Source organism: Phanerochaete carnosa (genome assembly GCF_000300595.1).
Source record: "Phanerochaete carnosa HHB-10118-sp unplaced genomic scaffold PHACAscaffold_4, whole genome shotgun sequence".
In the NCBI taxonomy this organism is placed as follows: Eukaryota; Fungi; Basidiomycota; class Agaricomycetes; order Polyporales; family Phanerochaetaceae; genus Phanerochaete; species Phanerochaete carnosa.
Window position 1 is genome coordinate 971,826 of NW_006767631.1, and position 14,359 is coordinate 986,184.

A 14,359-nucleotide genomic window follows, 5' to 3' on the forward strand; every position below is an offset into this window, starting at 1 on the left:
CAAAGGAGGATGACGGGAATAATATTGGTACATTGGTAGTATCAAACGTCTTGAGACCGGAACACTGAAGTTGAAAGCAAAAACCTGAGTTGGGAAGCACTACACCTACATGCCAGAGCTCTATGCAATTGAGCAGTGGAAATAGTGGGCCCTGCATTCTGGGAAGGAACTCTTGGAGGAGACCCGAAATACTGGTTCTGATAGTGATACGCACAATGCGATCCTCGTATTGGAGCAGAAGAATTGGGTGATACAGGTACAGCCCCACCTACAAGTCTTAACTGTCTTCAACCAGGAAATACATCTGACCACAAGGTTGGAGATCCTAGTGTTATCATGTCTTGCCCAAGGCAAAATATGAGCAGCGGAAGGTCCCCTGACCTTGCAAGGTAAAGCTCTAGAAGAGGCGTAGGTTGCCCAACATGTATGCATCTCCACAGCCGTGGCAGAGAAAGAGCCAGCTGTCACCAGCAGCGTGAGACATGAGTGACGTCGAGGATGCAAGTGTCTGAGCTGTAGCAGTATCCCTGGGGCTTGTGCTCGTATGCTTCTTCAAAGACGAGCTTGAGAATGTCATTGAGAAGCGGTGTACTGGGGAGCAAGTGGCTCTCTCGCACTCGTTGTCGCGGATCGCACAACAAATTTCATCTAGCTGCTTGTACAGAAGAGCTCGTTGCGCGTCGAGCTCTTGAATTCGCTGCCGATGTGTCTTGATGTTCATGGTGATGAAGATGTCATAGAAACGGCCAGTAATGCCACCTCTGGGCTGGGCATCTGAGATCAGAATATTTTAAACACTGGTATAAATTACCTGATCTCGAGGTTTTCCAGTGGCCCGCGATATTCATTTTGTCAATAGTCGCTGTCGTTGGAGAAGGAGGGAGCTGCTCAAAACTTGTTCAACTAGCGCCAGGCGTACCGCACACATTGGCCATTGCGCATCGATATGTTCAGTTTTATAGACTCATCTCTGTACATGGGGAAATAATATGATCGTGCTCCCAAATTGTGATGGCCAAGCTGAGTCTACCAACAGAGATAAGTTGTCAATAGAACCTCAGCTCAGCTTGGACAGCAGTAAGACAAACCGACACCATCGAGTGCAGCACTGCTGAGGAACAAATTGTTTACATCCTGCTTTTGTTATAGCACGACACGATATAATATGCCAACCAAAATCTGCTGGAGGTCCTACGTACCTTTACCAGAACAAAATCATGCGGCAAGAGCTCGGCGCTCGACCAAATATTGGTGGCATTGGAGAAGGGCCATATCATTTTCAACTTGCACCTACCTATCTGTGACAGTTACCCCTGACGCGCGCATCTCTGCGCAATGTGAAAAATGTATATATACATTCCACAGAGGAGAGTAAAGTTACTGCATAGCTAAGCTGCAAGTTGAACGTCTACTTCTACACACTCCATCATGTTTGTATCGGCACATGGCAACTGCGAGTAACTAGGTAACCTGCACGTAGTTTTCCAATGACCTCCTCAGATCTGCCTTTATGTCATCTAAGATTGGCTGTCCGAGTTTTAGCTCCTTCAGTGGGCAATCACACTGCGCTCACCACTCAACGATGTTGAGCAGGACTTTCCAACTCGCCCTTCAAAAGCTGATCAACTTCGAGAGTTTGGAGGGCAGGCAGCGGCATCGGATCTGTCAAAGCTGCGAGGTATTTGAGCACACAGGATATGTGAGAGCAGCTGCGGAACTTGAAGGTCGTTGCATTCGGAACATATCAGAAGAGATAGTGGCTGTCATACAGCGAGCAGCAGCGCACAGCAGCGCAGCTGACACACAGATTGTGAGTGGCAGCGAAGGCACAGTTGTGTGGTAGCAGAAATGGTACGTCTGGTATCATGATGACTTGTGAGGCTGTGAGCAACAACAGGGTAAGTGCGTCAAAACATTCAAGTATCTTCTCTGGGTTGTATCGGCCTTTGACGCTCAGCAACTGCAGGCAGGGAAAGGAAACGAACTGGCTGCCACCATCATTGTCTGAGATGCATAAATCTTCGAGGTGGAGGGAGGTTAGTTGAACAGCGGTATTGGCCAGTGCGCGTAGATCTTGCATGGCAAAATCACAGTGAACGAGGACAAGGGTCTGCAGCGTTACGAAGGATGGAGAGGAGAAGTTCGTGGATAATTCCACAACTCACAATGTCTGGAATTTGGAATTATGAGCTCGAAGGTAGATATCTCTAGAACAAAATCTTGAATCACACACCAGCTTCAAGAAATTGAGTAGCGGCATTTCAAGGTCTTCTATCTCATCAAGGAACTGGTCAAAAAGGCCGTAAGCACTGGCTTCAATGAAGATAAACTCGATGCGATCCACGTAGCAGAGCAGGTGGATCAGACGCTGCACATATAGTGAGATCCACGGGTTATTTTCCCACTCGTCGATGGTCCACTCAGGCTCATCACCGTTTGTGACCAAGTCTTGTCCAATGCACAGAACAACAAGCAGGAGTGTTCCAGACCTGGCCAGGTAGAGCTCTAGAAGAGATTTGGACAGGGTGATGTGTATGCACCTCCACAACCTCGGGAGGGAGATTGCAACTTGCCGCCAGCGGCGCGAGACGTGGGTGGCAATCAAGATGCAGGTATCAGGGCAGTCTTCATCAATCTTGTGTTCATATGCCTCTTGAAAGATGAGACCAAGGATTTCATTGGGCAGTGTATAGACTGGGGCGCAATAGGCTCCCTTGATCTCGTTTTCACGGAGCACATGACGAAGTTCGTCCAACTCCCCGAGGACGTCTGCAATGCAACCTTCCAGAAGAGACCTTTGTTCCTTTAGCTCTTTGACTTGCCGCTGGTGCGTCATGCGGTCCATTTTCGGGCACTTCAGGCCAGAGCTGGGGACGTGGCAGGGTTAGTCCAGTCGGACATGGTTGTCGCCCTATAGAGGTTTAATGGTGTATGTCAGCTCATGGTGAGCGTGAGACCAACTAAGATTACCTATAAGATTGATCTAAAAGTTGCAGAGCAGCACTTGTTGCATAAACTTGACGTTAGCGACAGTCGCTGTGGCTGCTTGTTTGAAAGAAAGCAAGAGCCGCTCAAACAAGTCGAATGCAGTAAAGTCGTTGTGGCGCCGGCGCGCTGATGCGCCTTCCGTCGGGACGCTCAAGGGCTCGGCGCGTAAAGACGGGCACTCGCACTACGGCGCACGGATATGTTCCACAGCCATAAAAAAGTGCCCGCATGGGCTATTTAAAAGCCTGAATCCGTCAGGTTGCCTTACCAGTACCATGAATGATATCACCAAATACCAAGTGTGTTGCAGTTATCCCGGAAACAACGAGTAATTCCTCTGAAAAAGGAAGGCCAGAAAATTGTGGCCTCGGGACGTACAGAGAAAAGTCCCGGACAATTCCGGCGCCAAACAGCCTGGCCAGACTCGAAGCGTCAGCTTCCGGCGAGTGAAGTCGAGCCTGGTGGGACTTGTTACGGACTCGGAAGAGCTCGGAGGGTTCTGTCAAGGGTGGAACATCTCGTGTACCTCCAGAGGACTTCGATAAGATTGAAAGCCGGGTTGACCCTGTGTACGTCTGGGGCGACAGTCTGGGAATACTGCAAAAGACGACCATTGCAAGCGTCTTGTTGTCCAGCGCTAATACTGTGCTGCGCATTCACCGTTGACAAGGTTCGCTCTCAACCATCCCCAGCCGCGCCATGACTAGACAAATATTGTCACCGCGCCGGATATATACCTCAATACGACTACTCTGTGCCTTGGCTCCGTATCTGCTCCAGTACTTCGAACTACCATACTCGTGCGGTCTACAGCCTTGGCCATGCCGCTTCGCTGGAAATCCGCCGACGGCCGCGCCCAGCTGTAGGATATCCATCCGTTGCCGGACTTTGCGGTGCCATGTGTAGGTTACTGTGCCAATGTATGCTGCCAAGACAGCTGCTGACTTTGGCATCATCAACGTTGCATGTCTGCTCATTCGCCCCTAGCCCGCAATATCGCGTGTCCCGCCTCTGAAGCATCATGAAAGCCATGCTGCCCTCCGTGATGACAACGCCCTCTTCACTTCCGACACCCTCTCCGCTGCCCACGGGATTATCATCAAAGCTGTCCACGCCCCGACAGCGTCGATCCGGCGAGTCCCGTACGACAACACCACCCAGATGCATCTCTGAACAGCTGGCAGCAGCCGTCGCGCCCAACAATGATCCGTGCGCGGTAGTGGCTCCTCCGCAGCAGGAACAGGATGAACGACATGCGCAGACAAGGATGTGATATGAGTGGATGGCGCACAGCGAGCCTGAGGCCTCGAGGTACTGACGACATAGGAGCGGGTTCATGACGTCGGTGAGCAGCAACTTTGCAGTGCCGAGGTGGCATGGTGCTGATGTCAAGTAGCTCGTTGTGCTGTATCTCCCTGGTGACGGTCGCGTGCGAGGGGCCGACGCCCGCGAGATCGCCTGTGCAAACCCTCGGAGACGTGTCTGTTCGGTGCTGAAGTACGACGCTCGTCCGGCTTGCTTTTGAAGGCACACACTTTTCGCGTCACGGACGTCGGAGTGCAACGATGCAGACAAAAGTCGGCGCGGACTGGTTTGGTCGGGAGTGCAGTAGTGTACTTGCACAGGCTCGCACGAAAACGGGGGAAATGTCGGCACGGCCAGGGATGTAGACGGGCGGTGGTAGAGGGACCTGGTACGTGGCTTGCAAGTGTGTCGTCATTCCGGTCGCTCACAGGCTTATGTTTCGCTCGGTGCAGAACGTGAGACGAAGGTGGATTGTGGTAAGTGTACAGTTGCGGCGTCATTAGGGTATACGATAACTTAGCACGATGGGATATCTAGCATCCGGATGCCACCAGATGACCCCCCAGCGGAAGCGAAAACAAGACTCCTCTCCCCTCTGCCCTCTCCTCGCAATCTATGCGAACCTGCCCCTCCGCGGCGGCCGAGCATATGGGCCATAGCGCCCCGCCGGCCTGGATAGCGCCGTGAGCTTCTGCATCTGGGCCATGGCGTCCTTGGCGAGGAACACGGTGCCCTTGTCCTCCTCGTATAGTGCGCAGCGCTGGTCGAGCGCGTAGAGGACGTGTATGTCCGCGGGGTGCACGGACGTGCTGTGGGAGTAGCGGAAGATGGTGATGAACTCGTGCCGGAAGACCTTGACGTCCGCGGCGACGAGCGCGGACGCGGGGCTATCTGCGACTGTGTGTACTGCTAGGTGAGACGGTGCACGTAAGAGAGAGAGAAAAAAAGTGGCTGCACGCACGCTGGACGAGGTGGACGTCGCCGTGTATCTGCGCGAACGCGAAGCGCGGCATGTCTCGTGAGTCGTCGTCGATGCTGCTCGTCGTGAGAGAAGGCGTGTATGCGAGTGTGGCCATGGAGCCTGTCCCGAGTGTGGACGGTGTCGGACAATGGTTGAGGTCAAAGGGGCAGGGCGGTGCACAGGCCGAAGAGGGGGCTCCGGACGTAGAGGGGTGGGCCTGCCAGGGCGGACACGGCCGGAGTGCTTTATAGCGGCATCGATTCGCGTGCTTTGGCCACGAGGGCGCTGTCTCTTTCTCTTTTTTTGCGCTGTATGTGTCGCGCGCAATCCGTGGGCAAAAACAGAGTACAGGCCCCGGGGAAGAATCGCGTTTCCACGGAGCTAGAACTCGCTGTGGGGCGGATCGCGCTTAGGTGCACCTGTCCCAAGCTCTGCCGTTCTCGTCAGATCTCGACTGCGCCGAATTCAGTTCGAGGGCATTCAGCGCAGTGCCGGGTCCTGTCCGATGCAGACGCAGACGAGCTGCTGACAACTCGCTGCTCCCAAACAAAGCCCAGAAGCTCGTAGCCGGGGGCGCACGCGGGCAAGGATGCGAAAACGGGGAGGGTCGAGTCAGGCCAAGTTCGCGGCCATGGCACGGACATGATCTCATGACAGCCGCCACCAGGATGGCGAAGATTCGAGTGTTCCTACCGCCGTGTGCCGTATCATCTCTACAAGGCGACATTGCACCGCCGATGATGTCGTATCCATCACGGAGGCTATTACCAACGTCGCTGACGACGTCAACCAGCACCACAACGCATGCACGCACAACGTGGTGAACGGCGAGCAGGATATCCATGCACGAGGTGCGGCACCGTACCTCACCTCACCCAGCCTCGTGCATTGAGCACGGAGGGAGCTTAGCCTACGCCTGGCGGCCCTACGTGCGGCGACTCTGCGCTGATATCTTCGGAGCGGCAGCGGGTAAGTACGCATCCTGTGCTATTTTCTGATCCACACAACTACTGGAGCGAGCACGGCGTAGACGCAGCAGCACAGCTTGCGGCAACGTTGTACGTACGATGCAGATGTGCGCTGCGCTCCCCCCGATCGCGCGTTCTGCGAGCTCGTGCGCAGATTGGAGGGGCCCAGGCGGCCGCTCCAGGCGTGCCATGAACCACGCGCGCGGCTGGTGGCATCGTGGCGCCGCTCATGGGCGCGCGTCGGGTTAATTTCGCCCACCGTCACTGACGCCTTTCGCAAAGTGGGGGAATCTCTTTGTGGCGCATTTGGCCTAGGAGAGAGGTATGCAATACAGTGCATCCATATAGTAAAATTATAAATGTTGCAAGGATACACGGATTTCGGTTTGACGTAAGGAAGATGGCAGCAGGAAAATCAGCAATGCGCGCGCGGCCTTGTCTCTGTACCGCCGTCTTCACCTCAAAAAGGTGAGGTACATTCAGTGAATGCGGCGCCGTAGGAAACTGTCCAATGCTGTACACAGATTTGAGGCCTTGGAGCACAGCAGAAACTTCCTATGAACCCGCCCGGAATTCCAGCAGTCGCGTGACGCCCTTCCGGCGTTCTGAGGTGCCCGTCGAAGACGCGATGATCAACCATGGGAAGGCAGCTTGCGTCCGGTAGCAGGACATCTGATTCATGCTGCGACGGCCGAAAGCATCGAACCCCTCATGACCACGTACTTCTGCCGCCTGGCTCTCAAGGAGTGGCGCACAGGACAGGGTATTTCACAGTGTGGCCGAGTCGCCGAAGCGGCCAATTAGTGCGCTCGCACTTACTCACAGCTCGACAGCGCTAGCCTGCTGTGCATGCAGAACGACCCTGCCAAGCACGAATAGGGCGTTCCAAGTATAGCACCGCCGCTCGACCCTGTGCTTACGCATGATAAACTCGCCATCAAACAGCAGGGCCACGGCGGATCTTTGGGCCCGAGGCGCTGGCCACTCACGGTGCGCAGCCAGGTAGGCGTCGGAGCGGGGCGGGGCGGGGCGTCGACAACAGGCTTCCGTCGACAGTTCAGGGAGAGAAGGCGTGGGACCAGGGTAACGCTGCTGTCACGACGGCGCGCGCCGTGCGAGGCACCGGGACGAATCTGGCACAAGCATGGTGCGGCCAACGGGCAACGGGGCATTACAGCTCGCCCGTCGCGAAGAGTTGGTGCTTCGCAGAACAGAACAGATCTAGTCGGGCACGGCATAGTAATTCGCAGGCGCGCAGCGTGGTACACACGGGCGGCTGGGAACGCACGTCCCACGCGAGCAAGCGAAGACGACGCGCAGCCAGCCAGCCAGCCAGCCAGCATGAAAATGAGCCGCAGCACGTCGAGACGAGAATACCCACACGCCTGGCGGCGAACCTGAGAGCACAGGGCTGCTCAAAAGCAGATCGTACTGCATTTACAAGCGTGGCAGCCGTCAGATGCCAAGCTTACCGCGGGGACGCGTACCAGGGCGGAGCTGCCGCCGGGAACACGCTCGCGGGTTACGTGTAGATTCGCCTTTCTTATTGTCTCTATAACTACACAGCGTTAGTATCTCCGTTCATGTGGCGCTGCCACTTATTGGATGATCTCTGATCGGCACAACGGGCAGCTGGACGAGTGGCTCGAGTTGAACCACTGCGGGGGACGGGCACCGTCAGCCGTGGTGCCGCTCGATAAAGCAATAGCGCCTACCTTGTAGAGACACCCGGAGTGGAACTTGTTCTTGCACGTCTTGCACGGCTTCTTGGGCAGACTGCCGTCCATAGCACTGATCATGCTGCAAGAGAGAATGAGCATTCCTAGGCCGACAACGAGACGGCAGAGAGCACGCACGAATAGCAGATCGCACACTCGGACTGGCCCTCAAAGTGGGAAACGACGTTCTTCTTGAAGAAGGCCAGGCCGTCGACGATGCTTCCGCCCTGCAGCACACCACGCACGTTCAGTCCCTGCCAAAAGCGCGGCAGCAAGGCACTCACGCGGAACGTCAAGATCTGCTGCACGCCGAGCACCCACGAGCGCCAACGGTCCTCGGTGACGCCGACACGCGCCGCATCGGTGACCTCGACGGCGTGCAGCGGCCAGTCGGACGGCAGGCGCAGCCGGAGCTCGAGCTCGTACTCGTCGACCGCGTACGACGCCGTGACCTCGTGCACGCTGCTCGCGACGCGGACCTTGAGGTGCTCGTCCGCGAGCAGCTCCGCCGCCGCGACGGGATCCCGGATCTGCGCGAGCTCCGCGCGGATGATCGCCGGCGAGAAGTGCGTCGAGGTGTACGCCGTCACCGTGCCGTTCAGCTGGCGGTCCCGGCAGTCTGCGAGCCAGCTGCGCACAAGCCCGGGCACGACGCGCAGGGCGCGGTAGTACAGGTGTGCCGCCAGCAGCGGGAGCCGGAGGGGTATCTCGGATGAAGTTACTGGGCAGCAGTGAGCGATCTCCCCGAAGGCATGAGCAGTGCGACTTACAGTCTAGGTAGTATTCGTCGATAGACCATATGTCCAGCTTGAAGGCGCGTACCATGCCTTCGTACAATCCGAGCGTGTTGAATACCAGCGGGAGGAAGTAGTCTGCAACTAGGCCCTCCCGGCGCAAATGATTCATGTACTCGATCTTCACTTTCAGCGACTGTGAACTTCATCAGAAAGGGTCAAAAGTTCTCATAACTGGACACGCACAGCGTTGATGAAAAGATCAAACACCAGCATCCAAGAGAGCATATGTCCAAACAATTTCTGGGAGGAAAATGAGCACCTTGAGACGAATGTATATGCGGAAAGGCTCACCTGTTCACGAGCACTATCAAATGCGTCCTCGTCTGACAGACTGCTCTGCAGCAATTGCACCAGCTCCGGTGGGAGGTTCAGCGGTACAGTCGCTTCCGAGTCCACGCTCGCCTCAAGAACGAGGTGCTCAGTATACTTCGTGGCTGACGCTTGCAGAATCTTGTACGCCATTTTTGGTACCGCTTCAGAAGCGTCCAGGAGTAGATGACACATCTGTAGCAAAGTCAATAATGAGAAGGCACATTCAGATCCGAAGAGTACCTTCGCGATGGCGTCCTTGTCGACGAGACTCTCGGGCAGGTCTTGGATCACGGACAGTGCGAGCTCGCGACAAAGGCCGAGCGGAGTGTCTATCGCGTTGTCTGGCAGCACTATCGCGTCAGCACGACGCACGGATGGCACAGCACGACACTGACCTATCCTCTGTACCACCAAGTCCCGAACCAGCGTTAATGTGGCGGTCCGGTGCTCCTGCCAGGCCGTGCGCAGGGTTTTCGTTGTCGAGGACAGGTCCTCGATCGCAATCACCAGCTGCAGCGTACGGTACAGCAAAGGCAAGCTGGACGCTTCGCCCAGAGACGAGTTCTACAAAAGCCCTGAGCAACGAGGCCAAAAGGCAATCAGGTTGACGCACTTCCAGATTGTTCTCCACGACATCGAAGATGAGGTCCCAGTGAGCGCCGGGGACGGTCTGGAGGATCGGAGCGAGGTGGACGAAGATGAGCGTCATCTGGTATTCAACTTCCTCATCCAGGTCTTCGTCGGACGTGATCCATTGCTGCAGCGGCTTCATCAGGTTGACCGCCCGGTTCGTCGGCAGGTACACGATGTCAGACTCGGGGTCTGGAGCGATCGCAGCCAGGCGGCGCAGAAGCCAAAGGCCTTCAGTGTTTACTTTGGAGACAGAGACACCGAGCAGGCCCGCGGCCAGCTCATTACGGAGCCTGTCCAGCCTTGGAGGTTCCGGAGCGTACTGGGTGACGGCGTAGACGATTGCAAGCGAGGCACGAGGAGCTGGACATGTGCGTGAACATTTGGTATCAACATTTAAAGAGACGCAAGCATCGCCTTACCTTTTTTCTCAGCCGTCCTGGCGAGCCCAATCAGCACGTCTGCCTCTTCCTTGGTGACTTTTGGCAAGACGTGGCGCAAAATTGAATGAAGGACGCGCGATTCTCTTGTAGTATCGCCAGCAAGAGGGTTGATCAAGCTGCTGAACAGCACCTCCACTTGGTCGCTGACGTCGACTTTGCCACTCGATAACCTCGAGGTCGCCCGTGCGAACCATCCATCGTCGACAGAGTGATTCAAGAGATAGGCTGTGAGCTGCTCGACCTTGGATACGATATCCTCGAGCGCACTTTTACCGACGCTCTTGCCGAAGACGGGGTTCGCCATGCTCGGCACGTGGATCACGTCCTTAGCGTACAGAGCAAGGGCCTGGAAGTGGTGAAGAGCCCAGACGTTCTGCTTAGCGGCATCGCGGTCGTCCAAGAAGTGGAGCAAAAGCGAGAGCACAACGCGAGCATAAGTTGAATAGCCAAAAGCATCGAGACCGGAGGGGCTCTCGGCCTCCTCATCGTCCCAGTCGCCCGGAAGGACGAGCGGATCGATAACGGCAAAGCTGGGATGAGAAGCGTATGTCGGCAGATCGCTGAGCATCCTGTCCAGCTCTTCCCGACTCGGGAAGATACCATTCACTAGGTCTGCACCCAAGTGAGAGGCGCTGTCCGTAACTATGCGAAGGATTTGTGAAGGCCTTGATATGTGAGCATCGATAAGTCCTAGTGTGTAAAAAAAAAAGGCTCACTTTATGGGAACAGAGAGGTCCAGGAGGATGTCTTGCAGCCGCTGCTGGACCACAGCAGAGACATGATGACGGATATCCTCAGGAAGACCGACCCAGCTGCGAGACAGAATATCTCCTGCTAGATGATACTGTGGCTGCAAAGTACTAGATGGATGCAAGGTCGGCACGAGAGCGGAGAATAGGAACAGCTTTGGGAGGATCGAAATGATGTCACCCGATGCTAAGGACATGACGTCGCCCTGAGTAACAATGTCAAGAAGCGTGAACAACGCAGGTAGTGAACCGGCGGCTGTGTCCTCTTCCCGTAGACTTGCCTCAGCGTGCTGCGCGAAGGTAGAGCAAATGCTCGACACTAGCCCCCGGAGGCAATCGTCTCGGATGAAGTACTCTAACGCGACATATATCAGTATGCGCACAGTGGAAGCTACGGAGTGTCCTACGATGATGCAGTAGAACGCGCCTCAACAGGTCCAGGGATTGCGAGCTTCCCGTCGTTCCACTGAGCCCGGACACAAGGAGTTGTCCGACGACCGCGTCTAGCTCATCACCAGCAGGCCTAAGAGTGTTTGGCAGAACTCCTTGTTCCGCAGCGCCCAGTAGGGGCTCAAGGGCAGTGGATGGCTCTTCCTGTCGCTCTGATATAGCCTGTAGGACGTTTGTCCATAAGTATACACATTGCTGGCTGTTGTCGCGGTGCGCCAGATAAACGAAAAGGACGTCGGGCGACAGTACGAGTAGACGGTACGCATGCTTCGTGCATGTTGCGTCAATAGCCTGGAAATACCGTTTAGTATAATGGGCGCTAGCAGTTAGAAAGGGGGCAATTACTGAAGCCAGACCCTCGTCTGCGAATATGTCAGTACCAAATGCATCGAGGACGATCACGAGCGACCTCAACCGTGTCTGGTCAACCGCAATGGACTCGTCCTGATCAAGGATTTCTTCAAATCGTCGGATAGTCGAGTAGATCACGTCATTGATCAGCTGGTCGTTTGCCTGTGCAAGCGTAGACCCCTCAGTTGACGAGCCACGGAAGATTTTGAGGGTAGCCGGGATGAGCGACGGAACGCGCTGTTGGGAGGTAATCAGCTGAACCTTGATGGCGTCGCTCAGAACACCCCATGCTGTCCGGAACAGCTCTACAGGACATATCAGCTTTCGGAGAGGCCGCCAAACTAAGAAATATTTTACCTTCATCAGCCTCATACAAGGCCATCAATGTCTTGCTCAGCGATGTGGCGGCAAGGTTCTCGTCTGTTTTGAGTCGTTCCGATGAAATCTCCTCCCACACACGCTTGAACTGCTCTCGCACTAGATCAATCGCAGCTTGGCGTCCGTCCTGCTGATCTTCAGACAGGAGGACGGCTGCCTGGTCACCACGCAGGCGACGGACCATGAAAACAACGCATTCAAGTAGCGCAGACAAAAAGGCAACAGATGCTGCCACACGGTCCAGACCACTGAGGGCCTGCCCGTCAACGGCTGCCCAAAACGAATCAAACAGTGTAGAGATCGGCGTAGGGATCGTAGCAAGGATCTAATTGCGCCATGTCAGGTCCGTCGAATGCAGACTGATGGAAATAGCTCACCATTGGCGGAATCGTGGACAGTACAATAATGACTGCTGGGTACGCCTGTACCGGAGATCCCATACAGCCCAGCTCGAGGAACTGACGGAAGTCGTCGTATGCCTGAGAGTGAGTGATCTTCTGCTCCGCTGCTTGAACCTTCAGCTGTGCTTGTGCCTTCGGCGTCTCTACATCTGCCTCGTCCTCGGAGTCAGATTCGTCTTCTTCTTCGATGTCGGGCATTCCCCTAGCCTCTGTCTCCCATGCAGTTGGGTATTCTGCGGAAAGGAGTGTCGAAGACGGTATATATGTCAATCGAGGAGTAGTACGGACCTTTCAGGAATGTGAGCAAAGGCTGCCACATGGGATTTCTTACTGCAGCGTCGGGCTCTACCCAGGCCGAGCGGAGAACAGCGATACTCAACGACTGCTCTAGACCATGAAAATGCCCTGAGGTGGAGACTGGTAGGTAAGTCATGGAATGCTGGTCAGTTGTTCTGGCACGCACCTTTGTGCGACTTCAACAGTGCTTGAACAGCGCCCCAGCATGCCTTACGAACACCAGGCTGGTTCCACCCAAATGCCTCGAATTCGTCATCCTGCACGAACGGGGGATGTTGCCCACTGTAAAGTGCGGACCATAGTGCAATGTTGTCTAGCGGGCTGATGAACCCTTCCGCAGCTTTTTCATCTTGCCTAAGCTGAGATTGTGCACCTGATCTATCATTGAGCAACGAGTACATGGCTCGGCACACGATGTACAGACCCAACATCCATTCAAGAGCCCCGAAGCCACTAATCCTCATCCGCGCTTTCCTGTCCGTTTCGCTTTCCTCCTCTTCATCTGCCTTTGTGCGGGTGGGCGGTTCTTCAACTCGTCTCGGTACCGGAGTGTTCTTGCCAGAGCCCTTGCGAGACTGAGGAGCTGAGAGAGGCATTGCAAGTTGTGGGGGGTTGATTTGAAGGTAGACACCAGATGGGTCCAGTAGCACTCTTTGCGCGAATTCCCAGAGTGACAAAAACGTAGCCGAATCCAAAGCCAAAGTGGAGGCGCTGCCAGAACCTCGCTCAGCAGAGCGAAGGGCAATATATGCGTTCCAAGCTCCGAGTGCCGCAGCTGAGACTTGCCGGTCGACATCGTAAGATGCTAGGAGCCAGCTGCCCAGGATAAAGTCGACATGGTCTGAACTGGTCCCTTCGCTGAGTAAGAAGGCTATCTCTTTACCGAGCGGAGGCAGCCCGAGAAGGGCGACATGCAAATTTATAGCCAGCTGCCTTACTCGCCTCGAGGGATGCAGGAATAGGGCTGGTACATGATGAAGCTGTGCAAGATGGTTGAGAGCTCCAGATTGCATTCGCAAGAGGCACGGGACATACCCACACGGGAAGCACGACCTCCAAAACACTCAAGACACTTTCGTCGCTTCTGCTCTTCTCTACCCAATCAGCGTGGAAATCTTCCAGAGCGCGTCGTTTCGTCACAGAATCCTTCTTCGCAAGTTTCCTGAGCACCACCAAGAGGTCGGCCGGGATTCGCTGAGCGATACCGAGTGTATCGAGAGGGTCGGGTTGAGCAGGTATAGGTTTTGCAGGAGGGATGTAGACTTTCTTCCTCGGTTCTTTGCTGCGCTTGGATCCCTTCTCCTTGCCCTTCTGTTTCTTCTCCTTCGGGGCCTGCGGCTCGTCCAAGAGCCCGCCAACTGCTGCCGCCTTCCTCGCGTGTTTCTTGCGCGTCCCCGACGATGCAGACGACTTGCCCTTCGCCATGGAACTTGCAAGCCGCTGCTCAGCGAATTAGATGGATAAATGGTGGATGCAAAGAGTGAGGTGTACGCAAATGCTGAGCCCTCCAGAAATCTCAGTTACATGCCTCGATCCGGTAGCGAGATCCAAGTCAGATCTGGGGATTGCATCATAGCGGTATCAGGTGTCCCGTTCCCGTTCCCAGGGTCC

General features: G+C 55.3%; 3 protein-coding genes across 3 annotated transcripts; all 3 read right to left on the minus strand.

Annotated features, from left to right (window-relative positions):
- Positions 1 to 2,161: 2,161 nt before the first annotated feature.
- Positions 2,162 to 2,845, minus strand: PHACADRAFT_207710 (uncharacterized protein; the record flags this gene model as incomplete). Its single annotated transcript, XM_007394268.1, has 2 exons — positions 2,162 to 2,170; positions 2,234 to 2,845. 2 exons carry the CDS (start codon positions 2,843 to 2,845, stop codon positions 2,162 to 2,164), a joined length of 621 nt encoding a protein of 206 aa, XP_007394330.1.
- Positions 2,846 to 3,689: 844 nt separating this feature from the next.
- On the minus strand, positions 3,690 to 5,701 carry PHACADRAFT_253641 (uncharacterized protein). The gene is made up of 2 exons (XM_007394269.1): positions 5,255 to 5,701; positions 3,690 to 5,190 (listed from the first exon to the last, which is right to left on the minus strand). Exons 1-2 carry the CDS (start codon positions 5,367 to 5,369, stop codon positions 4,907 to 4,909), a joined length of 399 nt encoding a protein of 132 aa, XP_007394331.1. The 5' UTR covers positions 5,370 to 5,701; the 3' UTR covers positions 3,690 to 4,906.
- Positions 5,702 to 7,820: 2,119 nt separating this feature from the next.
- Positions 7,821 to 14,173, minus strand: PHACADRAFT_92839 (uncharacterized protein; the record flags this gene model as incomplete). Its single annotated transcript, XM_007394270.1, has 18 exons — positions 7,821 to 7,880; positions 7,938 to 8,022; positions 8,079 to 8,167; positions 8,225 to 8,661; positions 8,711 to 8,870; positions 8,921 to 9,390; positions 9,436 to 9,613; positions 9,663 to 10,042; positions 10,102 to 10,787; positions 10,839 to 11,226; positions 11,279 to 11,612; positions 11,667 to 11,977; positions 12,030 to 12,375; positions 12,428 to 12,684; positions 12,740 to 12,856; positions 12,915 to 13,102; positions 13,169 to 13,728; positions 13,784 to 14,173. The coding sequence occupies 18 exons, from the start codon at positions 14,171 to 14,173 to the stop codon at positions 7,821 to 7,823; spliced, it is 5,436 nt and encodes a 1,811-aa protein (XP_007394332.1).
- Between the last annotated feature and the right edge of the window lie 186 nt (positions 14,174 to 14,359).